At 58.8% G+C, this 23930-nt stretch overlaps 1 protein-coding gene across 7 annotated transcripts in view; it reads left to right on the forward strand.

Annotated features, from left to right (window-relative positions):
- Nfix (nuclear factor I X) overlaps positions 1–23930 on the forward strand; it is a 77770-nt gene that overhangs the window by 16256 nt on the left and 37584 nt on the right. For 4 of the 7 annotated variants that reach the window (XM_063228464.1, XM_063228461.1, XM_063228460.1 and 1 more), the window contains one exon: positions 9502–10033. In XM_063228464.1, coding sequence (XP_063084534.1) covers positions 9502–10033 — 532 coding nt within the window. Of the gene's footprint in view, positions 1–8077; positions 8528–8727; positions 9152–9462; positions 10034–23930 lie in introns of those variants that run through there. The other 3 variants (XM_063228465.1, XM_063228462.1, XM_063228466.1) reach the window with 3 other exon arrangements.

Below are 23930 nucleotides of genomic sequence, written 5' to 3' on the forward strand. Positions count from 1 at the left end.
TTGGCTTTGAGAAGGAAGGGCAGGGCTGGGGCCAGCTGCTGGGCACTGCCTGGAGGGATGTGGGCAGGGGCGCAGGGGGCTGCTCCGGGCCTCCCTCTGGGTGCGGGTGGACCCTGGGGAACTGGCAGGCTCTGAGGCGGCTTGGAGGGATGGGAGAGCGGGCGCCTGCGAGCTGCACGGGGAGTTATTTATTTATTTGCTTCAGGTGTTTTTAATTAAATGTGTTTCTGTCTTATTTTCCTTGCTGCTTGGCACTCGGGCTCTTTAGCAACCCCTTGCATTTGTCTTTTTACATAAGCAGAAACTTTTTTTTCCCCTTTCCTCCTTGGAGAGATATTGTGGGAGGTATTTTGCCTTCAGTGCTTTCTCTTTCCTGCTTTTTTTAAAATTTAATTTTAAAATTATAAAGTAAATTTAGTGCTAGTGAAAGTGAGGGGGGAGCCAGCTGGGGCTGGAGCCAGGGAAGGAGTTGGCTGACAAGAAGGCAGGGTTCCGCTCTGTCCCCGAAGCAGCCACAAGCAGCCACAAGCCCGGGAGGGACCCTGGGACCCTAGTGCCTAGCGCTGCCCTGCTGCCGCCCGCCCCTCCTGGGCCCTGCAGGGGTCTGGTAGACCAGGGGCCGGCCTGCCTGACCTCCTTCGTCCTGGGGAACCACTGGCTCTCAGGGTCACTTCCCCACTGGCCTATATACAGCAGCTGGGGTGGGGTGAGGGGAGACACCCTCTGAGGCTTGCTGTCCCCCACCCTTCGGAGCTGTGCTGTACGGTGACAGAGGTCACTGTGTGGAAGAGATCGGAGCAGGGCAGCTACCTGGAGGCCTAGAGGGAGAGACACGCAGACAGACAGATGGACGGACATACACACATGCCCTGTGCAGAGGGAGGAGGGGGCTTCTCCAGGCCACACCTGTCCGTGCTCACAGGAGTAGAGCACCCCGAAAGTGCTCAGGCCCGAGAGGCCGCACACTCACGCTGGAAGGAACGGGAAACAGCTTGGAGGCCTGGTCTGCATCGGCAGTGCCGCCGGGCCCACAGTGTGTTTCTTCATCTGGGTGGGGTTCCCTGGGTGTGTCCTCTTTGTGTAAATGTGTCCAGCCAGCCACACACTGACTGTGTGCACACGCTTCTTTGTTAGACGTGCCACGCTCCTGTTAAAAAGTTTATTGAAGAAAGGAAGCCCCGGCCTCAGAGACCAGAGAGAAGGCCGTGTGTTATAAAATCATAGTAAAAATTTAAATAAAAATATCTCCCAGCCTGGCTCTGCTCAGTCCACCCTGCCAAGGATGGTGGGAAGGCTTGTAAAAATTAGTGGTCTGATTTAAAAAAAAAAATCTGGGAGCCGTGCAGCCCACCAGCCTTCCTGACCCGTCCAGTGTGCAGCGACTGGCAGCCACTGCGCTGGGCAGGAGCCGCAGGTACCGAGGTAGCATCTTAACATCTCAGGCCAGGCCTGAGTGGTGAGGAGTGGGTTCCTGGCCAATTACATTTTGCTGTCAACATCTGGAAAGCAAATTGCAGCTGTTCTTCCTGTCCCCCCCCCATCGCCACCTCTTCTGGTTTTTTTTTCCTGCACACTTAAATTTTCTGTACCCTTGCCATCCCTGCTTCAGTTTCCTGCACTGTTAAAACATTTTCACGGCTCTGTTCAAATTGAGTTGCTGGGTTTGGACTTTTTTTTAAAAAAAAAATGTTATTCTGTCATCTGACAGTATAATTTTTGGAGGAGGCCGAGGCCCACCGTCCTCTCCGGCTTGCCTTCCCTTCCCGCAGGCCAGGCTAGGCCGAGCCTAACGGGTAGAGGACACTGCTCCCCTCGCCCGGCTCCCCCTTCTGGCCCGGCTTCTCTGGGCAGGTAGCGGCAGCTTGGCCCTCCACCCTCCGCGGTCCTTCTGCGGTGTTTTTGTTTTCTCTTCGCCCCCCAAAAATATTTGAACCAAAAAGCCTCTTTTTTCTCCTCCACCCACAGCACACTGAAAGGGCTAGTGAACCGTGATTCAACAGAGCCGGGGCACGCTTTTCTTCCTTAGCATTAATTAACTCAAGTTCGTTAGGACTTGGGGCTGTCGCCCACAGTTTTCTCTTGTGTGTGCTGAATCGGGTCATAGAGGGAGACTTCCCGTGCAAACAGTTTGTGTTGGAGCTGGAGGACACAGAGGGGGAGAGAGGGAGAGAAAGAAAGGAAGCCGAGGAGATGGAGCGGGCTGGCCGAGGGGTGGGCATGACCGTCCTGGGCTCCCCGGCACTCGTGCCAGGCTGGGCTGGGGCCGACCAGCCTCCAGACCAGGGAGGGTCTTGCATTTCCTTGGCAATGTCTGGGTGATAAAATAATGGGGGGTGGTGGCTAGGAGCCATGTATTTTGAGGGATTGAAAACATCCTCCTGAACCCCAAAGTGTTTCATTTTGGGCAAAGGCCGCCTGCCCAGACAGGACTGCTTGGGCTACCCAGGAGAGACAGTGAGAATCCCCCACTCCAGGGACCCAGGGAGGAGGCTCCCTGGAACCAAACGTGCTGGCTGTGCAGGTAGCCCTGGGCACAGCGGGCTCAAAAGCTTTTTCCTGGCGGGATAAGCGTGCATGTGTGCGGGTTTTGGGGTGCTCTTGGTGGAGCTCTTGCAAAGGCGGGAAAGGTTAGCATGCTTTGGGGTTTGTTACCCTCCGGTTCCTGAGTCATCCAGAGCCCCCCAAGGATGAAGAGCTTGTCCTGGCGGCCTCTGGGCCTTGCGGGGTGTCCACATCTTGGTCTGGCCTCCTCTGCTACCCTGCAGGTGCGTGTACAGTGCTGTGCTGGTCTTTCCTCCCTCACCTGTTTGTGAAAGTTGTGAAGTTGGCCTGTGGGGTTTCTCGCTGTCCCCATCCTGGGGGGGCACTGTGGACTGTCGCCTTCTGGGCCAGCTGGTGGGCCCCAGGCTCCATGCTGGCCTGAGGCCTTACGCCCGCCCGCCCGGCCGTCACCTGTCCTGTGCCTGTGGCAGGCCTTAGCCCCTCACAGCTCACATGCAAGGGGACAGGGCCGTAGTCTCCCTGGCTTTTACATGTATTTGGTGACACGAGGAAGTTTCAAGCTAAGTAATGAATTAAAGACGAGGGTTTTTTGTTTCCCATTCCCCATCGAGGACAAGATGCAAGTAAACAGTTTCCAGTGGCACTGGAGAGAATGGATCCTCTCTCCAGATCCCCCTTTCCTCCTCTGGCTCTGCTGTGCCAAGAGGGTGAGGGGTGTGCCTGGAGCAGCGGGCGCTCCGAGCCAGAACAAGGCTGCCTGTTGGCCCGGTCCCAGGCCACTGCTCCTGGTTTGTAGTCAGCGGGAGAAAGGGCAGGGAAAGGGAGGGCGGCTCACAGGGGAGAGGTTCGGCCTCAATCTGAGACAGGCCGCAGCTACCCATCCCATCCGACAGAGGGGTGCAGGGCTGCCTAGGGTGCCCCAAAACAGACCCTGCGGCTGCTTTTCCCGAGAGCGCAGTACAGCAGGCCCAAGGCAGCCAAAAACCCGCATTGTCCAAATTTTCTGAGCCTCTTCCAAAAGTGCATTTTCCGGTTTCCATTCCTGGCGTTTGCAGACTCTCCGATGGTTTTGCTCTGGCTGCAGATCCCCTTCCCGCCCCCCAGGCGCCACCCACCGCTAGGAGGGTCCCTTCCTTAGTGTCCAGGGCTGCCGCCGCCACCCCGTCCACTCCGGCGTCCCCTTCTCTGCCCACAAATCTGGCCACGGCCTCCTTGCGGCCTTCCAGAACCAGTGACCGTGGGCGAGGCGGAAATCTCAGGGATGGGAAATTGGCCTCTTTCTATTCAGACCCAGACTGGAAAATAAAATGCCAGGAATTCGGCAAACTAATTGTGGCTCTGTTTGCGGCCTGTTTGGTTTCCTTTTCTCACCGTGTCTGCGGGTGTGCAGTGGTGAATGGGTGCTGGGGTCTGAGGGATCCCTCAGAAAGGTTTGTGCGCCATGTGGCCATCACAGGGACCCGGGATCAGCCTGGGCCTGGGCCCTCAAGCCAGCAGGTTGTGGGCATAGGAGTACTTGCTTAAAAGTAAAGAGACAGGGGCCTAGATCTTCCAAAATAGAATTTCACTCGTGGCAGGTATTGGTCCAGCTGCAAAACCTGCTCCAGGCTGGGAAAATTATTTTGTTCCTTAAAGAATTCTGAATGCCGTGTGTGTGAGTAAAGGAGGAACCTCATGCAGTTTTCTGTTTTTCCTCAGAAAGTCCCCGGCCTCAGCTGACAGGACTGCATTTTGTGGCAGCTTTGAGACCTCATCTCACTTTTCCACCAGTTCTTTCCCTTAGCTAATTTGTCTTTCTTTTTCCCCCATCCCAGAGCCTTACTTTTTTAAAAAATCTCTTTTCTTTTTCTTGCTTTCCCCCATTTTTTACTGTCTTTTTTCCCTGTATCTTTACCTTATTTATTTTTGCTGGTTTGGCAAAAACCAGGTTGGCATTCTCGGTCTCTCTAGGTTTGATTTTTGATTCTCCTTCTTTTTCTTCTCCTCCTCATCTCTCTTTCTTTATGGCTTGCTCAGTTATGTTATTATTACTATTATTATAATTTTTTTCAGGAAGGACTAATTTCTCCTAGTGATGACTGCAACTGGTATAGATATTTGAGAAATCTTTCCATAGAAACTTTTTTTTTTAAAAAAAGCAAATTCTGTATCCTCAACAATAAAAATGAATGCCACCTTTCATTCACAAAGACACAGCTACTTCCAGCTGACGAGATCCCATGCGGATTTCCCAGGTTTTATTTCTGGCAGTGTCTTGATTTTTCTGTTCCTGGGGAGGCAACTTCCCCCCAGTTTTCTTGCTTTTTCTTTATGACTTTCCCTTGTCCTTCAGCCTCCCTTTCCCTTCCCCTGGGTGTTTTCGCCGCTGCTTCCTTTCCCTCGGCCTCTTGCTTTTCGGGGTGATCTGCTGTGCCCTCACTCTGGCCAGCTGAGATGGGGCTTGGGGGTGCCCGAGCCCTCTGAGGGCTCCCAGCTGGGCTCTGGTCCTGGCTGTGGGTGCCGAGCCATCTGGGCTGCAGGAGGGCAGGCGGGAAAAGCAGGGAGGCCGGGACAGGGACAGGTAATCTTCCAGCGGGAACCTGGACTCTCACCTAACAAAAGGGGGACAGTTCCCTTTTGTCCAGGGCGTCTGAGGGGCGTGTCCAGGCTGTCGCAGCCACTGGGGGCCTGGGGGGCAGGGGTGCATGCCTGGCTGAAGTGTTTCCAGAGGAACCCTAGCAGCCCTGATGGAGGAGGGGGACTCTGCCTTCCCTGACCTTGTCTTGGCCTTCTCAATGCCCTGCAGGCAGCTTTTGGGGGGAGGGCTTCCCCCTGGGGCCTTGCACACCTCCAAGGTTACCTCCGGTGGAGAGAAGGGCAGGTGACCAGTGTTCTCCTCTGACAGGCTCCTAAGGATCCCTGAGGCCTGCAGACACTTCGGGCTCCTCTTCCAGGCCTCCCTCTCCTCCTGGGACCCAGAGTCTCTCCCCTCTCCCAGCAAGGGAGTCCTGCAGCTCCCCAGGTCCCCCAGCAGCGTCCCCCACTGCGTGTGACCCTTGCTCCCCACCTCCCTCATCCTGGGCTGGCCACGCTGGGCCACCGGACTCTAGGAGGAACCCGCAGCCTTCGCTGCTGCTGCTGCCGGGCCGCCCTGGTCATTTCCTGGTCAGCGGCTAACACTTAGCAGAGTCAGGACATCACAAAGACACCCCATGCCAAATACAGAGTCCCCTGTGGTTTTTATGGAAGTCAAGTTGCAGCTTGGTGCCTCACAGGGTGCGTCTCCCTTGGGAGGCTGTAACCCAAACTGGTTTTTAATGGGACCTGAATTATTTAAGCAGAGCCCCCAGACCTGTGGGTGACCACACCTGCCTCCTGCACCCTGGGCGCTGGGCTGGCCTCACTGGAGTGGCCATTCTGAAGGTGGGGTTCCCAGCTGATGTAGGGCGGCACCTCTCCCTCTCCCGCTATTGGGGTGCAGGGCCGGCCCAGGGCCAGAGGCCTCCTCCAGAACCTGCGCCAGCAAAGGAAGGCCGCAGCGGGCTGGGTTTGGAGCGGAAGGGGGCGAAGGAGCAGTGAACCTCTCTTCTTTTGCCAGCTGAGGGCTGGGCCTGGGAGAGGGCTCTGGTGGGATCAGGTTGCCATCTGTCCGTCCTTCTTCCTTTGGTCCTGCTTTCCCTCTGGCTTCCAGTGGGCTCCTCTGTCCTGCTTTCCCCAAGTCTTAAGGTTTGGCTGTCCCACACTCCTATCTAAAGGGGCCCCCTAAAGACTGGGGACTCCTTCTCCTCAGGGCTCAGCCTGCTGCCAGCTGAGAGGAGGGCCCAGGCTAGAGACCTGCTGGCTGGCTGGCAGGCTAGGTGGCTGGCTGGAGGTCCCTGGCCGGACTGCCTCAGCTGGCCCAGCTTCCCTGCGGGACCCTCTGCTCACTGTGTGCTGACGCTCCCCCTTGTCCTGGGTTTCTCCTTTTCTGTTTTTGCAGCCCCCACTTTGTTGGGGGGCCTCTAATCTGGATGGATGTGGGAGACAGGTGTGGAGCTAACCTCAGATCCAGTGGGAGGGCAAACTTAGAAAGGCAAACACTTGACCTTGGGGGTTGAGGGGCAAGAGGGCAGGAGGCCGGTGCCCCCTGGAGTGAGAGGCAGAGTCCAGCCTTTGTCCCTTCTCCCCAGGGCTGCTGTATGTGTGGCTGTGTGCAGTGCCTGTCAGCAGGGTGCTGTGACAGGGGACTATTTTAATAAACTGTTGCAGTTCTGAGAGTCAGGCTGCATGGCGGTGTTGGCATCCCCAGTGTGTGGCTGGGTGTGGGGCGGGGAGGAGGCGCGGGCTGCACCCAGGCTGGCGTGGAGGTGCTGCCGGCTTTGGCCTTCTCCGGCGCTTTCTTCTTATTTCTGTTCATAGCAAAGTGGCTCGAGTGCAGGGCCGGGAGAAAACTTCCACTGGCCCACCCGCCCGTGTGCTCCATACATAAAAAAAAAAAAAAAAAAAAAAAAAAAAGAGAGAGAGAGAGACAGAAAGAGAAAAAAAGAGAACTACAAACAGAAAAAGAGAGAGTGTGCCGGCCGAGAGAAAGACTGAAACCAAAACACAGAGCGAGAAGGCGCAGCTGCTTCCCCCAAGGCCTTCTGGGGCTCCCCCTCAGAGTCAGGCCTTTATTTATTTATTTTTCTGGCTTTAACAAAAAATATTCCGCATCTTCCTCCATCCGCACCCCCCCCCCGGCCCACCTCCAACCCCCCCAAATTTGCTGGGTGACTGCAGCCAAATGGACCCGGGTGGAAGCCTGGAATGAAAAATTCATAACTGCTGGACTTTCGCTTGTTCATTAGACGTGAACTTGTCGATTGGGCAAATTGTTTTTGGTCTCCAACTGCCTGCCGGGGGCTCCCACCCCGCCCGCGCCGCCTCCCCGCGCGGCCATTGGCTACCCGGGGAGGTCTGGCCGCCAAATAGGTGGATCCTCGCCCGCGCGCCCTCTTTCTCTCTCTTTCTCCCTCTCTCTTCTCGCGCTCGCTCCCCACCCCCCTAACTGGCTTGGCACCAGCGAGTGGATGGGGATTGAGCTTGAAAGGGGAGAGAGAGAGGGAGTTTGAGAGAGAGAGGAAAGAGCAACAAAACCCCCCAAAAGCCGAGCACACACACACTCGCGCGCACACACATGCATCCGAGCACACGCGCGCACACACACGCGCCCGAGCACACGCGCGCACACACACTCCATCCCATCCGCGTCCTCCCTGCATCCTGGGGCTTGGTCTCCCTCCCTCCCTTGCTCTCCCTCTCCTCCCTCTCCCTCCCTTTCTCCCTCTCTCTCCCTCTCTCTCTCCCTCTCTCTCTCCTGCATGCGTCTGCCAGCAACGGTCTACAGCCGGTCAGAACTCGTCCTCTTCCCCGGGAATCTGCGAGCTCCCCCTTTTCCTCCGATCGGGCGGGCGGAGGGAGGCAGCTCCAAGTTTACACCCCTCTGCCGGTGCCAAAGCCCAGAGCCTCTGCCTTCAGCTGCCGCTTTTCTCTCTCCTGGTTTTTGTTTTTGTTTTTGTTTTGCAGGGGGAGGGGGTGGGGCAGGGGTGCGTTTGTTGTGGGAGAGGGAGATGGTGGGAGGTTGGTTTTGATTTTTCAATTTCTCCTATTTTTATTTCCTTCTTGTCCTTTTCTTTCTTTTTTAAACTAGAATAGGTTGCACAGGGGGGGCAATTGAAAAAAATTTTTTTACGTCGGCTTTTGTTTACCTGGCGAGCGTGGCAGCCAGCTCGCTCCCTCTCCCCGCTTGCTATCCCTGACCTTTCTTTCTTTTTGCTCCTTTTCAAAAAAAATATTAATTTTCCCCTTCAGTGCAATGGAGCGTGGGGGGGCCGGGGGGGAAGGGTTTGAGAATCCACCCAAGCCCGGCCCCCATTCCCCAGAACACCAATAATAACCCCCTTTAAAACATTTACCTTCCTCCCGCCCCTCCTCCTCCCCTCCCCCACCCGCCCCCAACTCACAACTCTGTGGACTGGGAATCTGGGACCGAGGAGCGTGGGGCTTGGCCGGGTGCTTCAGACCGATGGTAATTATTTAATTTTTTCCAGTTTTATTTTTGTGAACAGAAATCAATTATTTAACTTCAAAACAAGCAAAAAAGAAAAAAGAAAAAAAACCCCAAAATCTGCGAGCCCAAGCCCTCTGTCACCTGACTGAGTGGGGAAGAGGGTGCCGGGGTCCTGGGGGGCTGGGGAAGGGGCCGCAGGCCGACTCGCGTGCTGGTCACCCTCCCGAGGCCGAGCCCACCTCCGCGTGCGTGCTAACAAGAAGTGTTTTGTTCATTATTACTGTGATTAACATTAGTGTCGCTGTCGATAACAAAGCTGAAATCACATATTTAGGACCGAGGTCTGATGAAAAAATGCTGGGGCGGAGGATCCAGCTGTACCAGGGGGAAGGGAGATGGGACCAGCCCGAGGAGGGGACTCCAGAGCCGCTTCCTCCTCGATGGGCTGGGCTGGCACCCTCCGCTTCCTTCCTTCCTTCCGGGGCAGCCGGCACGGGGACGGAGGTGGCCCCCGCGTGGCCCTGGCGGGCGTCCGCGCAGAGGCCCACGGCCGGGCACGCTGACACGCGTGCAGGCTGCGATGGGACTCGGAGATGTCATGGGCGCGACAGCCTGGCGGGGAGACCGGCGTCGTGCGCGCGTGTATGTGTGCGTGTCTGTGTGCGTGTCTGTGTGTGTGTGCGCGCGTGTGCGCGTGTGTGCGGGAGCCGGGGAGAGGGAGAGGGGGAGACGATAGGTGTGTGACCAGGCTCCTGGTGCCGCTGTCTGGCTGCAGACGCTGAGATGGGAGCAGGCGCCCGGCAGCGCTGGTGGTGACTTCCAGCCTCACTTTCCCGGCACGGTCACGAGCGCGAGCGAGCGGAGTCCCGGGGGGAGGGAGGAGGAGGCGAAGGCGGCTTTCTCCGTGCCCCCCCGCTAACGCTGCGTTCTCCTTCTCTCTTTCCCCTGTCCCGGCGTCCCCGCCCCGCATGCTCCCGGCTTGCCGCCTGCAGGATGAGTTCCACCCCTTCATCGAGGCGCTGCTGCCGCACGTCCGCGCCTTCTCCTACACCTGGTTCAACCTGCAGGCGCGGAAGCGCAAGTACTTCAAGAAGCACGAGAAGCGCATGTCCAAGGACGAGGAGCGCGCCGTGAAGGACGAGCTGCTGGGCGAGAAGCCCGAGATCAAGCAGAAATGGGCATCCCGGCTGCTGGCCAAGCTACGCAAAGACATCCGGCCCGAGTTCCGCGAGGACTTCGTGCTGACCATCACGGGCAAGAAGCCGCCCTGCTGCGTGCTGTCCAACCCCGACCAGAAGGGCAAGATCCGGCGGATTGACTGCCTGCGCCAGGCCGACAAGGTGTGGCGGCTGGACCTGGTCATGGTGATTTTGTTTAAGGGGATCCCCCTGGAAAGTACTGACGGGGAGCGGCTCTACAAGTCGCCCCAGTGCTCGAACCCCGGCCTGTGCGTGCAGCCCCATCACATTGGAGTCACAATCAAAGAACTGGATCTTTATCTGGCTTACTTTGTCCACACTCCGGGTAGGTCACCCCTCACCTTCCTCCCCGTTCGGTCTTCCTCGCTGGCATCTGCTCTGTGTTTTGTTCCTTTCACTGTAAAGGGAAACGCGCCGAGGGCCTGGCCAGGGTGCCCAGCCTGCCGTCCGGCTGGGCCTGCCTGCGTCATACCCCTCACATTTAGCTTGTGCCTTTCTCTCTTCCCTTCTGCTGCGTCCCTCCCTGGCTTCCAGCCGTGGGACCCTTCCCGCACAGCCCCGTCCTGGTCTTCAGAGGACTCATGGGTACTTCGGATGGGGCCGGGAGGTCTCCACAGCTATCCGCTTTGCCTTGGTGAGAGTCGGAGGCGGTTGGAGGGTCAATCTTTGCTCATTTGCAATGACTCAAAGTGAGGCTCAGAGAGCAGGTGCTGGCTTTCCTGAGGCTTGCCCCAAGGCCCAGGAAAAGCCGGATTTGGCACCAGCCGGGGAGAGAGGGCGGCAGTTCGGTGGAGAGAGGGCCCTGTGAAATCCCCTCCGAGGAGACTGAGCAGACAGAAAAGAGGCGAGGAGGCTGCCAGCCAGTGGGCAGGTTCTGGGGCTCGATGCGGGGCGGGTGGGCAGGAGCCCTGTTGGCTGGGGCTGGGGTTTGGAGAGCACGAGGGTGCTTTGATTTGCTAGGGAGCAGAGGTTCCCTCCGGCTTCTCCTGTGCCTTGCTTGGCAGCAGTGGGGACCCCAGGGTGTCAGGGCCCAGGATGAGCACCCAGAGTGAGTCACCTACCGGGGAGCAGGCCTGGCAGGCGAGCAGTGCCACGGAGGAGGTCCTGAGCAAACAAAACCTTTAAAACCGACTTTCCCTTTTGTCTTCCAAGTTGTTTTACTTCTCTGCTTGGCTTTTCCAGCCTCACCCTGCATTTTGGGTCAGTGTGGCTTCCTTCTCCTCTTTGGTCTCTTTTTATTTTCCCCTTTCTCCTTTCCCTTTTTATAATTTCTTTCTGCTTTTGTTTTCTTACAAATTGAAACAGAGATGGCTGGTTAATTTTTAGCCTCCACTCAGCTACGCCCAATTTATTGCCGCCTTTGAAACCTAAACGGGCAGCGCTCTGTGATTAAGCAAGGCAGAAGTGTTTACATTATGCCCAACCAACTTGTAATGAGAGGGCTACCAAACCTTTCTCTCTGCGTGCCTGCGCGCGCCCGTGTGTGTGTGTGTGTGTGTGTGTGTGTGTGTGTGTGTGTGTGTTTCTCTTTCCATCATCCCAGTCTTTCCCCTCTCTCATTTCCCTTCTTCCTTCTTTCTGCAAATGGGAATGTGGCTTCCAGTCAACTCTCAAATGTCCTTTCCTGTGAGTGTGTCTCTGTGTCTTCCTTCCTGTCCATTCATAAAAAAGAAAAGTGACACAACTGATGCGGTCACCCCTTTGCCCCTCGGGGAAGTTGGGAATGATATAGCTGGACCCAGAAATAAAATTTAGTGGTGGGGGAGTTGTTTCGCCAATGTAATTTCTCTCTGTGAGTGAGTGCCCCTGGTATACTTTGCAGAGTTCTAGGGAGGAAAAGGAGGCACTGAGGTCTTTCTTGTGTTCCTTCTCTCCTTTAGTTTTTGGGAACAGGATCTTGCTATGCAGTTCAGGCTGGCCATGAATTCACTCTGCTGCCCAGGTTGGTTTTGAACTCACTGCGATCTTCCTGCCTCGGCTTTCCATGCGCTGGGGTTCCAGGGATGCACTACCACGTCTGGCTTCTTATTCTAAGAGTGGCTTCGGGGACTGGTGGGGGGCAGTGGACACTGCCCCAGGCCCTGCCTACCTCTGTGGATCTTCCGGGCCTGTATCTGTGACAGTTATCACCCCTCATGCAAAAGGCCCCAGGGCCACTCCTTCCTCCCCCTGCTTGCTTATGTTTTCTTTTCATCTCTTACTGGAAAAGAGATCAAGAGGGAAACCTTACCCCTCAGTGTCTTGGGGGGGTACTGGGGTGTTGGAGGGGCCTGGTGTCTGGTGGAACCCAGAGCTTGCCGGGGCATCCATCGGACGGCTTCCTGCAAGAGGATTCCGGTTTTCGAACTCAGAGTCCAAGAGCATCTGTGACAAAAATCAGTGCCTTCCTTCCTCTGCCTGTCTGGACCCTGAAGCTGAACGGCTTTCCTGGTCTCTTATTTTAGGCCAGATTCTTGACTGCTGCCGACGTGGAGCTGAGGCAAGAGGAAGTGTGTGTGGCAGAGGGACCATTTCCTGGCCAGCCTCTGGGGTCCTGGGCTGACCAGGCAGGTGTCACGGAAGCAGTGGCCACAGACTCCCAGGAATGAAGTCGCTCCTCCAGAGTTAGGAAAGAGTGCATTTGTCTCCTGGCTCTTGAGGCCAGAGCTACCTCTGTCCCAGCCCAACTGATCTCTACACTGCAAGGGCAAAACCCAGGAAAAGCTTTCCAGACCTCAGGCCAGACTGCATGTCCTGTCGGTGCATGTGGGGCTCTGCTTCTGGGCCTTTCCAGGGAAGATGTGGGCGCGCTGGGGCACCAGTTGCCCTTGGCTAGGGCGGGGTCTCGCATTGGTGCCACGTGGGCACAGCTTCCGCAGAGCCATTGTTGGCTGGCAGAGGTCCCTCGGCTGAGCCACCTCTCCATGTCAGTGTCTCTGAGCCCAGGCCCTCTGATGTCCACAGCGGAGCCACCACTTGCTGCTTCCCAGGGCCAGCAGTGGGGAAGAGGCCATGGTGACCAGAACCCGAGCAGGAGCAGCTTTGGACTCTGCAAGGACTGGCTTTTCCTCCCCTAAAGCTGGGCGGAAAATGCGGGGTGTAGCATCACCCGCTGCAATGCCAGCGCTCGGCTCAGGGGAGACTAAGGCGGGGGCATCAGAGTAGGCATGGTGTCGGCAGTTTGGCAGTTGACCGCAGCCCTGTCTGAGAACAGAGAAGGCTGAGGTGTGTGGCTCAGTGCAGAGGCTCTGGGTTTGAGTGTTAGCACCCAAAACGAATGAGAGGCTGAGGAGCCTGGCATGGGCCGAGAGCTGGCCTGACCCAATGGTGCAGTGGAGGGGGATGTGGCTTTGTCTCCAGCGGCCGCTGTCACTTGTGACGACTTTAGCCTTGGTTATGACCCAAGCAAGGCTGCAGGAGATGACACAGTTCAGAGGACTAAACAGTGGACAGCTGTGGCTTTGAGAGGGCCACTCCCATAACGTGGGGTCCAAAAGGCCCCATGTGGCCAGGAAGGGGTCTCCCCATGCATCTCTCTGCCTTTAGGTGGGGAAGTTGAGTCGGGCATGGTGGTACACGCCTGTCATCCCAGCGTTCGGGAGGCTGAGGCAGGAGGATCACAGTGAGTTCAAGGCCAGCCTGAATTATAAAACTAGACCCCGGCTCATGAAAAAATAAAGGAAGTTGAGGCGGGGAGTTATGAGAGTCCTGCCTCAGACAGGAGGACAGCGGTTTCCTGGAGATGTCCTTCCACCCAAAAGCAGTGTCCCAGTGCAGGCCCCTGGCCGAGAGAGAGAGCTGGGTGAGTGGCAGAGCCTCTGTGCCTGTGAGCCTGGGCGGCCAAACGGGCCTAGAACAACTCGAGGTCATCTCTAGAGCGCCTGTAGGCCTTCCCTGACCCCAGGCTCCAGTCCTGGGAAAGACAGAAGAGCCCCAAACTGGTAAAATGTGGGGCAGAACGGAACCGCTCCTCCCTGTTGGCTTCCTCCGGCAGGAGCCATCCCGCTCAGCTTCTTCCGTTACCCGGCTCTTCAGGACAGGGACACCTTGGGCCCACAGTCACCAATCAGGGCCAGTGTCCCTTCGCCTGCCCCTTTCCCCCCCACTTCTCCAGTGCTGGGTTACCTAGTAGAAATCAAGATATCGTGGCTGTCTGTCGGTAAATGTTCCCACGCACATCCCTAAAGATAAAGGACCCTTAGCGGGGCATGGTGGCACACATCTGTCATCCCAGTACTAGGCAGGCTGAGGCAGGAGGATCACTGCAAGTTCAAGGCCAGCTTGGGCTACAGCAAGACCTTGTCTCAAAAAGACACAAAAGGCTGGGGATTTAGCTCGGCGGCATAAGCACCTGCCTTGCAAGCAGGTGGTCGTGAGTTCGGTCCCCGGTACTGATAAAAAAGTTAAAAAAAAAGTTAAAAAAAAAAAAAAGCCAGCCTGAAAAAGACACACAAAAAAAGCTAAAGAGCCTTGAAAAACTGACCCAGATACCATTGTCACACCTATGGGAAAAGCAACAATTTCCCTGCCCGCTTCCTTCCTCCCCTCTGTGTTTTCTCCTCCTCTCTTCCTCTTCCTTCCTGTCCAGGAGCTGTGGCTTCTCTGTGCTGCTCAGGCTGGCCGCAGACTCCTAGGCTCTGGTGACCCGATCGCCTCGCCCTCTAGAGCACCTGCTCCAGAGCCCGGATGAGTTTCTCTGGTAGCGTGGGGTATCCAGTTGGCGTCCTGTGTCCCCGATAATCGCCCAGCTCAGGCTGATTATCTGTCCAAATCAGCATCCAAAAACCGCTTCCTTGGCGGGCAGTGGTCACTGCCTTGAGGTGCTGGGCCTGGTGGTCACTGTCAGTGTCCTTCTCCCCCTGGTTGCCCATTTCTCTCCCATGCTTTCTGTGGCTACCCTGCGGTGGGTCCCGAGGTTTCCCTGTCCAGCGTGCAGCTGTGCAGCCCCAGGCGTTGCAGGATCTGGCTGGACCTGGCCTCCCCAGCACAGGTGCCTGGGGTTTGTACTGGGGAGCTTTTCCAAGTGTGCCGTGGCACTTCTGGCCTCTGCCCTTGGGTGGGGTCTCTCTTGGGAGCGGGTGCAGTCTCCTGGGCATGAGGGCATCGTTTGGCCATGTCTGCCAGTGAAGCCTCCTAGGCCTCCACTGGGTGCCATCCCATCTGTGTGATGCTGGTGTGAAGGAGCGGCTGCACGCCTGTGGTGACCCCCTCGGGGCCCCTACATAGCACCTGGGCCACCGAGCCAGTCCTCTCCTTCTTTGGGTTCTGAAGATGCCACCACTCTGGGTGCTCGAGGCAGCGCCCTCTGGTACCAGGGCTGGCGAAGGCACAGGAAACCAATGGATACAGAACAGAAAGTGCATGATTCTCTCTGGACCCAATGCGCGACTCCCTTGGGGATGCCCTGGACGTGGTGCACCACTGTTCGAAGGTCAGCTCAGGTCGCTGTCATGGTCTCGTGTGCCTCTGGCTCAGAGTATGGCCTGCGGGTTAGGGCCAGCGCCGAGGTATGGACTGGCAGGCGGCAGGCAGGCAGGCAGATGACCGCAGCTGTGAGCATGATGCCTGGCCATCCACTGGCCTCGAGGTCTTCCCATCACCTCTGCCTGTGGCCCTGTATTCTGTCTGAGGTGGCAACCAGGTGGCTTCCCACGGAAGGCTGCTCTCCCTGTCCCTGCTGCCCCTGTCCCTAGGGAGCCATCTCCCGAGTGTGACAAAGCTCCTCGTACCCTTGCCATGCTGTCACTGCCTCCCGGAGGTCACCCCTGCTTCGTCCTGGCACAAGGACTTCTTAAACCAGAGCACATAGACTCAAATACAGTGAGTCCCAGCAGACCGTGTGCCCCAGTAACATGAGGTGATGGCCAGGCTCCTTGACCTCGGCCACTGAGAACCTAGCACTGGGCCTCAGGACCGCAGACCTCTCAGGTCTGGATGCCAGCCCGATATGCCTGCGCTTCGGCTCCTGAGGGCCCTGGGTGAGACGGGGTGTGTGTCAGGAGGCAGAGGCTTGAGGCCAGATTCTGGGCACCAGCCCTGGCCCTCTGGGAGGCACCAGGGCTGCCCAAGTGGGCCTCAGGCTCCCCCAGTCCGCAACCCCACTGCTTGCATGCTTGGGGGTCTCCTGGAAGGCGCTCGCAGGGGCTGCAGCAGTAGGAGGGAAGGGTTGCCCTCGTCTGGCCTGCGCCCTGGTATACGCAGTGTACTGGCCAGGTCGGGTTGGTGGCCAGGCCTGTGGTTCCGGCCTGGTGACCCACCGTGCCCAGAGGAAGTGGGACCCTGCAGCAGCAAGGCTGGGGTCCGGAAGCCAGGGCTCCACAAGAGAGCACAGCCTTCATCCCTGAAGCTGCACTTAGTGACCTTCCCCTGGGGAAGGCCTGGTTTCAGGGCTCCTGCATGTCCAAGAAGCAGATGCTCTTGGACACAGGCTGTAGGAGGAGGCCTGGTGCTGGCTCCTGGAAAGCTCCGTCCTGTGGGCAGGAGGCGAGTGCAGGGAGGGCAGGCTCCGGGCACCCTCTGGGGCGCGGGAAGCTGGGGACCTTGTCCACTGCGGTGTCGGTGTCGCGGAAACTGGGGGCCAGGAGGTGAGACCCGAGGGGCAGCAAAGCCAGCGCCCTGTCCTTAGCCTGCCCAGGTCCTCGTGGTGTCCCCTCAGCTTGGCTCAGGAGGTGGCCGCTTCCCCACCCCTTTCTTGCGCCTGTCCGCCCGCCCCTGTCTCAGGAGCGGCCACGCTTCAGTTATTTTACCCTCCAGTGTCCGATTCAGAAGTCTTTTCAAAGGCCCAGCCGTGTCAGCGCGGGTTTCGCACAAAAGGCCTCTTTGATTTCTTGTTTGTTTTCATTTGCCGGCGGAGGGGGAGGGGGCCGAGAGAAAAAGGGCTTCTGGGTTTTAAAATTTGTATTTGGGTTGCTTCATTCTCAGAGAAGTCAGCTCCCTGGAACTCCTTTCTTAGTTGGGGACGTGGAGGCAAGCGGCTTTCTGGGAGCAGCGGGGGTAGGAGCCGCAGGGCGCCCCCCAGCACGGCACAGGGAGGCTGGGGTACAGCTGGGCACCTTGGGGGGGGCTCCCGGGCGGAACCTGAGGCTGGGGCAGAGAAGAGAGGGAGGGGGTGCCCTGGGTCGGCGCCGCTGCTTCTGCAGAGGAGTTGTCACCACTGTGGACCGGGGTGGCCACAAGCTACACTCTGCGGATTCGAGTGTTCCCCAGACTCTACCCTGTGTCCCCTCAGCTGCCAAGGACGGGACCTCGGCCTAGGCTGGTGCCTGGCTTGGGCCCAGTGATGGGAGCGAGGAGCAGACAGGGGGAGGCCCACCCAGCTAGTGGCCAGGTGTCCCCCAGGGCCCTCGGGTAGACCCCCAGGCAGCCTGGCATCTCTGGGCCCTACCTGGCGAGGGGCACAGGGCCACCCTCGCCTGAGGCCAGGACAGCTGACACCCGTGGCCACACCTGCATGTCGGGGTGGTGGGGACCCAGGCTCCGGCAGGTGGTCAGAGGCCTGGCACTGGGCACGTGTGCCCGCGGGGGGGCTGCGCGGGGCCTGCTTGGCAGACGGGAGGAGGAGGCTGGGGGGCTGAGAGATAGATAAATATAGCTGATGGCATTTCTGATGATAGGTTTTTCTTGGCACCGAGGGCACCGCGGAAAACAGCACGACAAACGCCCGGCCCCGCGGCCGCCGTCGCCATTTTAAGTGCGGGGGAGTGAGGCTGCTGGCACTGGTGGCACCAGTGGCACCAAGCGGCCTGGGAGGGGGTGGGGTAGAGGCTCAGCCGGGCCAAATTACCGTTGGGCATCGGTGTTCTCTGCTGAGCTCCTGGGCCTGGGGATCTAAAACATATACCTTGGGGTTGGCCCTCACTGCCCCGTCCTCCATGACTGGTTCCCCGCCAGCTGCCCAGCTGTCGCCCTGCTCTGCTGCCCACTGTTGTGGCCCCGAAGTGATGGGGCGCACTGGCCCTTCCTAGGTCAGGTCCCATTTGCTATTTGCAGGACTCGCAATTGCCTCAAGGGCACCTTCTGTTGGGTTCCCCCGTTTGGCCCCCTTGCTGGGCGGAAGCAACCCCTACTGCTCTAGCTCTTCCCCTCCCCAGGCTCCTGCGGCTATTCTGTTTGGAGCTGTGCTGCTGCCCAGGGGTGGGTGCCCTGGTGACAGCTGGGGGTCTCTGCGCACTGAAGAATCTGCCAATCAGACTTGGGGACCAGCGGCTTCCTCTGTAGGTGACCTTGCTGCCCCGAGCAGTAGACCCCTGAAGGATAGAGAGGGGGCAGTGCATCTTTGCCAGCTGCCCATGCCCTTTCTGCCTGCCAGACAGTGTCCTGCTCATGGAGGCTGAGCTCACAGGCAGGGCAGGTACCAGTCTGCCCTTGCACATAGCAGAGGACCCAGGTGTCATGGGAGCAGGGCTCAGGACACTGGGTGGGTTTCTGCAGAAGGGGCTGACCCTGGTTCTGGGCCCTGGCACCCCAGCCTGGGGTCGCGGAGCTCCTTGGCTTCCTTTGGTTGAGGGCCGTGGGGGGGGGTTCTCCAGGGCGTTGGCCTCTTGGGTCTAGTGGGAGCAGTGCCAGCTCAGTGGTCTCCATCATGGCTTTCCAGGGTGCTAGAGCCCAGCTTCAGGCTCTGCTCAGGGGCTCCCCCAGCTGCAGGGTGTGTGGGGCAGAGAGAGAGAGTGCATAGAACCCCTCAGCCTTATCTCTCGCTTTCCCTTCTGGAACTAGGCAGGCGGCAGCAGAGGAGGCCTCGGGCTGGCTGTCTGCACTGCCCACTGTCCTGCAGCAGGGACAGGCCTGCCCTGTGCCCTGTGCCCTGTGCCCTGTGTGTATGCCCTCTGCCCTGTACCCTGCGCCCGTGCAGGTGGAGATTGTGGGGCAGCGAGGCCTGGGGCCAGGCAGGCTTGGCTGGATTTTGGGATCCCTGATCTTCACTCTGCTACCCCCTTTTTGGGGGGGTAAGGGAGATCTTCTTGGAAAAACAGTTTGAGATAAAGATGGACATAGTCATCCTGATCAGCCAGAGGGGTGCTTCGAGGTTTGCAGTGAGCTTCGATCTTTCCCTCTCACCCTTCTTCCCAGCGTCACTCCGCACCCTCCACCTCTCCCATCCTCTGCCTCCCTTCCTCCTTTCCTTTTCTTCCTCCAGTGCTGATGATCAGACCCAGGGCCTTGCACGTGCTGGGCCAATTCTCTGCCACTGAACCGCATGACCTCACATAAAGTTGAAAATTCTGAAGTGGATTCTCCCACTGGGTGGGTTGTGGCAGAGGCTGTGGCTCCCGGCTAAGACTGTTCGCAGCCCTCATGGATGGCATAGGAAAGGCTTCCCTGTGCCCACCCCTAGTGCCCGGGGCAGCATGGCCCAGCCGACACTCAGGCTGGGTGTTTCCATGTCAGAGGCCACACTGGGCATCAGAAGCAGCTAGCAGCATCTCTGCCTCAGCCCAGGGACTGCCAGGCACCCCTGCCTCCCCCGCCATGCCAGCTCAGAGAGTTTCCAAATGTCCCCTGGTGTCCCCAGAGGCAGGGTCACTCTCAGCAGAGAGCCTCAGGCCCGCAAGAGTCGGGTTCAGAAACCATTCTGTGCTTGTCCGCTTCTCGCCTCTCCTCTGGGACAGGGTCTTGCTCACCGTGGGCGCTGGAGGCTACGCTGTGTGCCCTGCTGTTCACTCTCATGGCCTGGGCCATGACCCCGTCTGGGCAGTGCGGCCCAGGCCCCCCGACCTGGGCTCTGTCTCCAATGGAGGTCAGAGGCCGTCTCTGATCCGTGCTGAGGGCTCAGTCTGTGCTGGGCTGCTGTCCTGAGGTCTGGCTGGGACGGGGCTGACTCAGGCCTGTACAGGGAGCCAGTGACGGGGGCCCCCCAGGTTTCCCAGACCCCTGCAGTGTGGGACGCAGACACCAGAACTGCTACAGCCAGGTCTTAGCAGGACTCTCTTTAAGTGGCGTATTAGATTTTTAACTTAGAGCAATAAAAGGTACCCTGGAAATTTAAACACTAGAGGCAGTAAGAGATGGGCAGCCTCCCCCAGTCACCCCTCCACGTCTGCCCAGTCCTCTGTGACAGATCCATGTCAGTTCTGTGTGTTGCTTCACCAATTTATAGATCAAGTAACTTTTAAATATAGCGATATCTATTTTCAGAGCAGACAGTGTGTTTGGGCTAATTGGATTGGCTCTGTGGAGCACAAGAGGGCTGCAGCCCGCCCCCTGCACCCGTGCCGCATCCCCGGGATGCAGAGCCCCTGCCACTGTCCCCTCCTCCAGCTTGTCCTCCTTGGGAGACGCCCAATGGGTGCTGGTGTCTGCCCCAGGCTGCTCTCACCCCTGGCCACTCAGCACGGGGTTGGGCAGGAGGGAGGCCCCAGAAGTTCCACGGCCGTCCCCGGCGTGGCTGTCCCCAGCATGGCTGTGGGTGATCGGCTTCGGGGACGAGGGCGCTGCCGTGGGCAGCAGGTCCTCTGCCGGGCACCAGCTTCCCGGAGCCGCCGTCGTAGGCTGGCGCGCGTGCGCGGGTAGCGCCAGCTCAGGATCTCTGCCAGCTCATCTTTGTTTTGAGCCCAGAGATGCAGCACAGGGAGAGAAAGAGAGCAAGCCGCGTCCAGGCTCGGGCTGGGGAAACCAGAAACCAGAGGGACACAGAGCGGGCTGTGCCGAGTGGCCCTGGATGGCAGAGACGGCTGGGAGTAGGGTGACACCTGGTGACTCTCCAGGCCAGCCAGGCACAGAGGTACCCCACGCCCTGAGGCGAGCTGCAGGAGGCCCAGAGTGCTGCGGCCCCAGGGGAGCATGGCCCTCTTCCGCCGCAGATTATGTCCCATTAGTGCATAATTATTATATAATGGGCGTTATTGCATAATGGCGGTTATATAACAGGTGGCCCAGAATACAGACAGGGGGTGTAATAAGTGCATATCCTCCGGCTATAAATAGCCACCAGCCCCACACAGAATATGTGGTCACACCAGAGCCACCTTATAAATACCCGCACTGGGCTATAAATTTTTGAGCTGTGACGTCAGTGGGCATAGTACCTAGTTAGGGATGGGTAGGAGGGACCTGCGGCCCCACCCGGCCTCATGACATCATCTCCTTAGTAACAGGAATGCTCCCCAGGGGACTCAAGGCAGAGAGGTCCCAGGGGAGGGGAGGGGGCATGAGGGTAGAAGCCAGGGGAAGGGGTGAGCACTCGACCGAAGGCCAGAGGACAGGGTCTCGGGGCAGAGTCCCAGGGGCAGCGGTGAGGCAGGCCACGTGCTCTCCATGTCCTACCCAGCCCACGGTGGGCACCAGGTTCATTTCCTCTCCTGCGTCCCACAGAGGGTCCTGTGGGAGAAAGGGTCTCCAGGCTTCTCACTGGGCTCCCAGGCGGCCTTGCCAGGGCTCTGAGCCCCTTGCCGAAGCGAAGTGGAATCTGGAAAGACCCAGGGTCTGGTCCCTGTCCCGTTCCCCCGGGGTGTGGCCGCCTCCAGACCAGCAGTGTTGGGCCGATATCAGCCTTAGTAACAGAAAAAATATGTGAGCGATGTGGTATAGGCCTGGGAGCCTCGAGGAAGTGACGGGGCAGAGAGAGGGCCTGGGGAGGACAGTCGCTGGGGCAGTGCTGTGCATGAGGAAACTGAGGCAGGTGGTGGTCCATTTGGAGTGCTAGAGGCCGGCCCTCAAGGCCTGGAGTGGGGAGGGGGTTTGCTGACAAAGTTATTCTGAGCCAGGGATGGCAACCGGAACGTCCCAGGGGACCTGGGAGTTTCCAGGGTGTAGCACCGAGAGCCCCCAGTCCTGAGCAGGAGAGCCAGCACAATTGGTTACCCTGGAGCCAGCAGCAGCTTTTACCCTGGGGTAACACGCCCTTGTGGGAACTACTTGTCACAGCTGGGGCTGGGAGCCATGGGCATCTGGGGGAAGAATCCCCATGCACGGTCCCCTGGCCCAGATGTGCAATGGGGTGGGACCCCCTGCAGGGCCAGACTCTGCGTGGGTCAGAGTGGCCGGGCAGCCTCAGGGCACGCTGGATGCCCCTCGCTCTGTTCTGCCTGTCGAAGCCTCAGGGTCTGGGGCCCTGGGGCTTCAAGGGTTCAGAGGTGAGACAGTGTCCAGCAAGGGCAGCCAAGCAGTGAGGTGGGTCCTGCACCTGTCCAGAAGAAGGAGAGCGTAGACAGCATCTGCTAGGCGTGCGGCAGAGCTGTCAGCCGAAGGGCGAAAGCTGGCCACTGCCGCTGCCTTCAGGGCAGCTTTTCTGTACCCACATGGCAAGAGCTGGGCCCCCCAGCAGCCCGGGCTGGAGCTGTTAGCACCCCTTCAGGAGCTCCTGGGAGGAGCCAGGTGGCCACACAGGGTTGGGGAAGGAAAGTCCCCTTCCTGGGTGGGAGATGTCATTCATAGCGTTCGTTATCCCAGGTGCACGCCCGGCTTTCTCTGTCACCTGTGCCTCCCTTCTGCTTGGTTTGCTCCTGGCTGTGGTTGACATGGACCCTCTGCCCCCCACAATGGGCATCGCGTGGCCCCCAGGTCACCCTTGGTGGGAGCCTTGGCCTGGCCCCAGCTGATAGTTGGTGTCTGGCCCATGAAGGGGACCGGCTGGGCGTCTGTGGCCCCTCGTGTGCGCCAAGCTGACTGTAGAGCTTGGATTTGAGCCGGAGACAGCCGATGAGCGCGGGGATGGGAGGCAGGGCCCAGGGTCTGCGTGCAGGGCTCGGCCCAAGGCACCCGGGGAGCTCTGGGGAGTGGCGCTGGCTCCCTGGAGCCGTCATCCTCAGGGCATTGCCAGCATGAGAGCTGGGACCAGGGAGAGGCCACTGCCCTGAAGACGGGCCAGATTTCTCTCACTTATTTATGGTATCATGGTTTATAAAGTGGGCCCAGCACAGATCTCTGGGCACAGATTCAAGTGCACGCGTTTCTCTTAAATGAAACACCATATTCACTGCGCGTGAGCACACGGTCTGCTCCAGCCGTGCTGCCTCGGGCAGCACAGCATCCCAGCCACGTGGGATGGGGACCGAGGGTGGTGGCACCACAGCCGCCATCTAAGATCAGACTCCGCAGCTCAGAGAGCTGTTAATGCCATCATGCAGAGGCCAGCCTGGTTCGGTCTCTAGCCACGCGCGTGGCTGCGGGGATGCTCTGGCCTGGGCCCGTCTGTGCACGGAGGGTGGTGGTGTGGAGCTGTGTGGTCCGGGATGGCAGCTCCAGCCCTCTGCTGGTCTCCCCGTGAAGGCTGGCCTGCTCTGCTGTGCTCTGCTCTCCTCCACTCCCCACCACCATGCAGGGTTGGTTTCAGGGCTGGGATCCCGAGCCTGGCCTTTGAGTTGCCTGCTCTCACCCAGCCTGTGGTTTTGTCAGATGGGGGGCAGTGACACCCCAACCTCCAGGTGACGATAAGGCCCGAGACAGTGTGTGCGCCAGTGAGGTCATGAAGGCCGCATATGTGAGGGGCAGGAAAAGCCTCTGGAACACTAGAAGGAGGCCAACAGGTTAGGCAGAAGCTCAGGGCTGAGAGGTGGCAAGGGCTTTGCCTGTGAAGTCTGCGTCGCCCCTTAACAGGGATGCAGCATGAGCAAGGTAGGTGCCCCTGCACCAGCACCCCGAGTCGCCCTAGCTTCCCATCCTCTCTGTACCAGCTGTGCCTACCAAACACCATTCTTCAGGTGACCACATGCACACGGCCGCCTCTGAGGGACCCTGACCACAGGACTCCTCCCCTCCTGGCTCAGAGCCCCAGCTCACGGGCCTGGCCAGTGTGCGTGGTACGGGCTGCAGGCAGCAACCTGGACCAGCAGAACTGCTCAGCCAGGCTCTGAGGCTGTGTGTGGCCCCCCCACTCTCCCAGGAGCCTCAGCCTCCAGGCCGCAGAAACCCAGCCATTCTCCCCACGTTCTGCCCCAGGTCCTGGACCGGTGCTGCCCGTGCCCAGCTCTGGTGGCCAGTGTGGGTGATTGGCAGTGACTTGGGGAAGGAATGCAGACCAGGCACACACGTGCACACATGTGCACACGTACACACATACACACAATCATGCTTCCCATGCACACTGTCCTCGCTGAGCCTCCCCAGAGCTAATTCTGACACTTCGGCTGCACCTCCAGCCCTCAGAGCCGCAGTGAGGGGTTTCCCAGTGAACTCCAGCTCTCCACCTCCACCTTTCAACCCTCAGCAGCTGCCGCCTCCCGCCTTTCCTTGGCCCAGCCTGGGTGCCCACCCTGTGGGGGAGCAGGAGGGGAAAGTCCACGGGTCTGGACTCCGCTGGACCCACA

Source organism: Cavia porcellus, unplaced genomic scaffold, assembly GCF_034190915.1.
Source record: "Cavia porcellus strain 051 isolate PalLab524CR breed Dunkin Hartley unplaced genomic scaffold, mCavPor4.1 scaffold_17, whole genome shotgun sequence".
NCBI lineage: Eukaryota > Metazoa > Chordata > Mammalia > Rodentia > Caviidae > Cavia > Cavia porcellus.